Below are 7,447 nucleotides of genomic sequence, written 5' to 3'. Positions count from 1 at the left end.
CAGGTGGGGACTGGGGATGCCAATATCACCATAAGGGAAAAAAAACCACATTTGCATGGCAGCAGTTCTAAACATAACGAACTGTTCCTCAGCTCTATTTTCCCTCCCCAATGTATTGCCAAGAAGCAACACTTCTTCTACCACCCACGCTGTCATTATCAACTGCGTCACGTTCAGTACATTGCTATTCACAGTGAAGCCCCTGCAGGGTACATTTGCACTTAATGCATCTATCATTTTTGTTTTAGTCGGTAGCCCATTTTACAATGTGAACCTTTCAGCTATTTTTTTTGCTCCTGTTACTGGACGATAAAAGGTCTCACAAACAAGATGCTGCACCTTTAATCAAAATCAAGTGTGTGTGTGCTGTGTGTATTTCATTCCCCCCTCCTCAATGCGCGTCGAGCGTCATTTCCGTCACGCACGATGAGTGCGTGCAGCAGAGTGAGGGGTGTATGTACGCGCGGGGGCCAGCGGAGAGCGCCGTCAGCACGCTCTGCTGCTCGCATCGCGGAGCAAGAAGCCTGAGGTTTCCGAGAGAGAGACAGCGAGACAGCAGACGACCGACCGGCAGAAAGAGCGGGAGCATCATCTTACTGCTGATAGACGCTGCATACCAACACACCGCACTTGCATAGTTCACAGACTCCCCGCAACAACAACAAAACCCCCAAAAAGCACATTAATTCCCTTAGCGCAAGAACTTAATGCAAAATAATTAAAACAACCTGCAAGGAATGTTTTGGTGGTAATTCTGCAAACAATTACCCGCAATAAGCAAACTTAAAAGAGAAAGCAAAACCTCCGACAGAAGGCAACGAGAGAGAAAATAAAGAATCATTCTGCTGGGAGAAGCCGCGATTGACAATCTAGAGAAGAGAGGATTCCATCGCCACCGGGAAGGAGAACAAGTGACAGAACGCTCCGGGCTACCCTCGAAACGAACCCCACGTATCATTTTTGTTTTATTTAATTGTTTCCCTGGGAAACGAAAGTTCTTCATGGCTCTGATCATGGAACCTGTCAGCAAATGGACCCCGAGTCAAGTGGTGGACTGGATGAAAGGTAACTGTGTATGTAACAAGTTCTGTGGGATGGCGAGTTCGCTGCTTGCCAGGGCAACGAGTGAGTTAGGGAGCTAAATTGTTGCATTTAACAACCTCTCGCTACCTCCCAAAAAGTGTATTTTCCCTTTTCCATTTAAGTTTATTTTATCTTTATGTGCCCCGTACGTTTAGAATTTCAGTGTTGTTTAAAGAAACCTGGTTAAGTAGATTGTGAGATGTTCCACTTGTATTCTGGTGGCACATGTTTTAGCTGGGGATAAAACAATATGTTTGCTGTTACCTGGTTTTATATTTTTATTTTATTGTTGAAGACTGGAATTTCTCGTACATGATGGTTTAGGTTTGTGGTTCTGGAGCTGCGTGCCAATGTGATAACCATGGAAACGTCGCTTCACATACTCCATTAGCATTGAATTGGGCGATGTGAAGGAAAGCGCTTATGAGAAAACACTGATTTTTCACAGAATGTGTATTGTTGGCATCAGGTTTAAAAACCCCAACTCGCACTCTTTCCCCCGGAAAGCTTATCAACGACAATTTATTTTTGTGCAGGTTTGCTAAGGTGGGGGTATTTTTTTCTTAATACTAACATTAAGAAATTTTCGAAATGTTGCTTCCATAATGAAGACATTTTGACACATGAGTTTAGAGAAGACTATGTTGGGACCACTGCGTTACATTTACACACGGTTATCTTGAATCAAAGCGATATGTTTGATGCAGGCTAGCAGTGTAATGTGGCCGCTTACACTCGGGAGCAGCTCCAAGAGGGAGCTCCGCTCCTCTGAATCGAACTCACACCACTTTCCTTCCCAATACAGCTTCGATCAGTTTGTGGACATGGTTTTGGATGAGACACATCACTTATATTGACAACTATATATTTCGCGCACCGACTCCAGAAAGCAAAAATGGCTCCGGTGCATTATTAACTTTAAAAAAAACTTTGGAGCCAATCTTCCTTTCCATTCCGAATTGCATTTAGCGATTTGGGTTTGTAAACGGAACTGGGAGATCCTGCGGTGTTTCGAGACGAAGGGATAAACATCCGTGCTTCGCCTTTCTTTCTATCTTGTGTGGAATTATATCCTAATGACCAGACAGTTGGGTATGAAGGAGCAGCTTGTTTACCGGCATTGGTAGAAGGATCAATTTTAGGATCCTACTGCTAAATCTATACATTTACAAACAAGTGGAGAATCACTGCTGATACCTGCCAAGGTTGGCATTTTATATATTGGACACACTGAGCAGATAGTAACTGTGCATTCTGGCCCACCTGCATTACACTTTATAGAATTACATAGAATTTTACAGCACAGAAAAAGGCCATTCTGTCCAACTGCTCAATGCCGGTGTTTATGGTTCACACGAGCCTCCTCCCACTAATTCAGCTCATCCTATCAACTTATTGAGATAGAGAACACTCAACAGATTGAAAGGATAGTGCTGGTTGCTGAAGGGAGCAAAATAACAGGAAAATATACCAGAATAAGCTAAACAATGAAAGTAAAACACAATATAATGGAGAGACAGCTCAATGTAGAAAAGCACCATTGAATTTGGTCGTTCAATCTGATATGATTCAAAGCATATTGAATAGTACTAGTTGATCTAGCTGTTGAATGTGTGCTGAATATATAGGACTAATTCTGAAAGGAAAGACAGTTTAGCTTGTTATACTTTTCAGAAAAACAGGGAATGCAAGAACACATTTAATGTAAGATATACATGGGAAAAGAAAGTCAGTGTAATAACCTGCCCATTATTTCTTGCTAAACCCACAGTAAAATGGCAGCACAATCATTAATTATTTTGCATGAATGCCATCGCATATTGAGGACAAAGAACACATCAACTGCCACTGAAAAAAAACCTACATTAAATAACATGTTACAATAACCTGGAATTATTTCAAGACTGTAATCTCCCTTTGGAATCCAGGTGCGACTTATAAATCACTCAAACTTTATTGCTGCCACTTGTATTATCTGAACTTGTCAATTTGCTTACTTCTCCACAAACATTGGCAAGTATTAAATATATTTTTTAGTTTTATGTGTACAGTGGGTTTATTTCATCCTTCTGCAGTTTTCCTTCTGAAGTACAACAATTAATGGTAGAATGACCTATGCAATAGACACACCATCACATCGGTTATTGCAGCTGATGTATAGACAGGAAAGATGATCTTGGTGATGAGTGAACTAGATCAACAATTTAACTGAATTAGGCATCTAAGAAATTCATGACCATGGAGTTGTTGGTCATGGCAAAGTATTCAGGGGGGTTTTAGCCTGCCAATACATACAGGTAAATTTCATCCTTGGTTCTTTTTTTTAATCAATTTCTGTCAGTTCTGGAATTCTCAGATGAGAAGTATCAGTAGCCTGATGTCACAAACATTGATGAGGGAAGCTTTAATTGTGCATAAATTATACAGAATTTTCAGTAGGTAGTTTACAAGGGCAGCTCCTCCAAAGAACACTTGATTTCAGGTGACCTGTTCAAACTAAATGCAGATATAAAAAAGGGAAAAAATATATAAATGCTGGAAATACACAGCAGGTCATATGTAAGGGGAAACAACAGCTTAATATTTTGGGGCTTTCTAATAAAGGGTTACACCTGAAAATCTTACCCGTCAATTGATGCACCTGCTGTGTATTCCAGCATTTATTGTTAATGTTTACAGATTTAAGTTATTCAACACAGATGGATTTTTTTTTACCAAAATATTTATTTTGAATTTAAAAATAAAACCAAAGAAAATATCTTATAATAGCAGAGATGAGAACAGTCTTGATCACATGTATTCCCCAAATGAGATGCAATAGGACTGAAGTCAAAAAGGGAGTCCAAACGAAATATCTGTCTCCAATGGTGGGGATATAACTAATCTCACTTGTGGCCCTATGATATTAAGACCATCTAATGAGACATATGGGCGGAGGGAACGTCTAAAAATACTTTAATTTCACATCTGATTGTGGGACTTTTCTATAATGTTATAGGAATGTATGTACTACAGTTGTAGAAGACCAGCCAATCCTGGTGATGCTTTACCCAAAGTTCATTGCAAGAAAGAGAAGCAAATGTTTCAGTTACTCATATGGACAGGAGTAGACCATTCAGCCCCTTGATCCTATTTTGCCATTCAATTCGATGATGGCTCATCCATATTTTAACTCCAGCTAGCTGCCTTGGTTAGTAGTCTCACCAGTATCCCATTCATCTTGTTATTGGAAAATGAAATGCTGTTGAAAGTATTTTTCCACTGTGCAATAGCACGTGGTTGAAAGCACTTTGCAGGGCAAACTGTTGAAGGCGACGACATTTTAAATTCTGGAAGATTTTTCCATTTAACAATTTATTTTAGCAGTAGTATAAATGGACTTGAATCAAAGATTTTAGGTATTTTGGCAATGTTTGGAATGTCCCTTTTGAATCTTGGAAGATTGATGTACCCTGTACATGCACTCTTAACATTTTGTTTTCAAGAAATGAAGTAAAATGAGTTTTGAAATACAGGTTGTGCAATTAGGGTGGCAAGTGGACTTGTTTTTGAACAAAATGTTGGGCTAGAACAAGTTGACAAGGTTTTTTTTTCCAAGAATCCCTAATTAGTTTGGTCTTATGAATACTCTCTGGCACTGAGCCCATGTTTACCCATTACACACAGTACAGTACATACTAAATGCCAACAATCTGAATAGCTCCCAGGCAGTGCATGGGCACCAATTTGGATTTTGGATTGCCAATTTTTGTGCCCATACTAATTTTGATAAAAGGAACAGGCTCGAGGGGCTCAATGGCCTACTCCTGTTCCTATGTTTCTGTGTTCATTGTGCAAAAATTCCACGTGCCTTTTGTGGCTGAAGGATATTTGAACCAAAAACTTTGGAGTGTTGAAACACGTAAATGCAAGTGGTTGAACTATTAAAGTTTGAGGGAAAGTTCACATTAATGAAAATCTGCACTGACCAGATGTTTTTATTTTCTTTTTTCCTTTTGTGGGAAGGTGCAAAATAGTTACGGAAATAGAGTTACATGGCTGTTGCAATACCAGTAGAATCCTCAGGGGGAATGAAAATCCAGATTTAGTCATTCACAGTCCCGATGGGCAACAAAAGAAGTATTGGTAGGAACATAAGAACATAAGAAATAGGAGCAAGAGAAGGCTATTTGGCCCCTCGAGCCTGTTCCGCCATTCAATAAGATCATGGCTGATCTGATCTTGGGCTCAGCTCCACTTCCCTGCCTGCTGCCCATAACCCTTCATTTCCATATCGTTCTGGAACTGGAACAACAGATTGTGACAATGTGTCTAATCTGGTGTTTGTAATCGTAGGAGCGGTTGGCTAGAATATGGTTAACGATCTTGGACAATATATTGTCTACTTGGATTATATTTAACCAGTACAACTGCCATTGAGAACTGAATTCCCACAATTTTTCTGCACTGTGTTTTGCTTCTGCATTTTTAAACCATCTCGTGAACTGTAATGTCTGTAAGCTTGTAATGTTTGTAGCTCCACACTGTGGATGTGGACGTATTGTGTACTGCAACTGCAGAGTTAATAATAAACAGAACAAGGCAGATTCCGGAGGCTTCGGAAAAAGCTGCCTGCCATGTTAGGAGCTGTGTGTGCTTGTGCTCTGTGAATATATCACATTGGCGATGAGATGGGATTTTTTGGATGAATTAAAGCTTAAATTTTGTTGGTGAAGGTTTCAGCCAGCCGAGAGAGAGACTTTGGAAGTTTCTGTCTTTGGAAAAAAGCTCCAAAATCCGAGGTAAAATACAGCACACGGTGTGAACAGCTAGAGATTAAAATGGCAGGTGTAATTAGACATTTGGGGGAATATAGACACAACCAGGAACGTTTTAAAGCTTATGTGGATCGGCTAGAAATGTATTTCACTGCAAATAACATAATCGAAGTTCCAGACAATGCAGTCCAGAACCGGACTGTGTTGGAACGTAAGAAAGCGATCTTATTGGAGTTGGGTCCGGCATTGTACAAAACCCTTGTAAATCTGCTTGTGCCTGACGAGCCAAAGGACACAACGCTTAAAGTGATTTTAACGAAGCTGGAGCAGCACTATAACCCCAAACCATTAGAAATTGCTGAAAGCTATCGTTTTGGGATTCAGAATCAAAAGACTGATGAAAGTATCGGTGATTACATCGTAGCATTAAAAAAGCTATTGATACACTGTAATTTTGGAAACTTTCAAAACTGAGCATTACGGGATCATTTTGTTTGTAGGGTGAAAAATGATGCGATCAGAAGGAAGTTATTGACGACGGATGACTTGACTTTTGAGATTGCTTGTCAAACAACGAGGTCGATGGGCATGGCCGAACAATATTCCCGAGAATTAAATAATGATTACGGTCGTCAGTCAACTGAGGTAAATCACCTGCAGGTTCAAAGTAAAGATGGTGGAGGCCCAAAGTCTCAGAAACTGGAAATTCTAACAGAGCGTCGAAGTCATGCTATAGGTGCCTGGGACAACACATTGCTCAAAGTTGTCCATACGTGAAGGCAGAGTGTTTCTTCTGCAGAAAGACTGGGCATCTTGCGAAGGCATGCTGACTAAAGGGTAGAACACCAGCAGAGTTGTTTTTCAAATGACAGCCACGGACCAGATTCTCGTTGTTAAAACCAAATTTGGCACAGTCCGTAGAAGAGACACAATTGAGACAGAAAGAGAATCATGATAGAGATAGAGTAAAAGAGAGAAGTGTGAAATTAAACCAGAAGGTGAGAGTGAAGAACCATCACCATAAATGGTTAAAGTGGTTACCAGGAAGAGTGGTGAAAATATGTGGTCCTCGCACATATTTGGTAAAGATGTTTGATAATGGACAGATTAGGTTTGTTCATATTGATCATATTTTACCTACAGACATGGAAGGAGTTGAAGGTGGGAATGATTCAATTATTTCTGACTCATCAGATAGCTTTGATATACCAGTAGCAAATCCTAAATCAAATGTACTGGAAACAAATCCAGGAGTAAAATCAGAATGAAAGTCTGAGTCCGAGTCAGGAAAACAAAGAGCCTGAAATTAGAGCGAGTTCAAATGAAAATCAAGGAAATTCCGTGGAGGAAAACGTTCCTCAGGATGAGCCTCGAATGAGTGTGAAATCGACACCATGTTTGGAAGGTTCTGTTCGAGAGCGAAGGTATCCTCTTCGAAACAGAAAGCAAGTGGTAAAGTTAAATTTGTAAATATGGAAAAAAAAAGAAGTCTATGGGCCCAAGTTTCCACACGATAAAAAACGGGCGCCCCTCCGAGCTGGGCGCCCGTTTTTCGCGCCTAAAACGGCGCCGGAAAAAAAACTCGCGATTCTGGAGAGCCCTGCAGC

General features: G+C 40.3%; 1 protein-coding gene across 1 annotated transcript in view; it reads left to right on the top strand.

The window, feature by feature from the left end:
• Nucleotides 1-535: 535 nt before the first annotated feature.
• cnksr2a (connector enhancer of kinase suppressor of Ras 2a) overlaps nucleotides 536-7,447 on the top strand; it is a 799,210-nt gene continuing 792,298 nt past the window's right edge. Inside the window, exon 1 of the mRNA XM_070893873.1 lies at nucleotides 536-1,065. Coding sequence (XP_070749974.1) covers nucleotides 1,002-1,065 — 64 coding nt within the window. The 5' untranslated portion in view covers nucleotides 536-1,001. The remainder of the gene's footprint in view (nucleotides 1,066-7,447) is intronic.

Source organism: Pristiophorus japonicus, chromosome 11, assembly GCF_044704955.1.
Source record: "Pristiophorus japonicus isolate sPriJap1 chromosome 11, sPriJap1.hap1, whole genome shotgun sequence".
NCBI classification, from domain to species: Eukaryota; Metazoa; Chordata; class Chondrichthyes; family Pristiophoridae; genus Pristiophorus; species Pristiophorus japonicus.
Note: the sequence above shows the minus strand (reverse complement) of the source record. Positions and strands in the feature narration are given on the sequence as shown.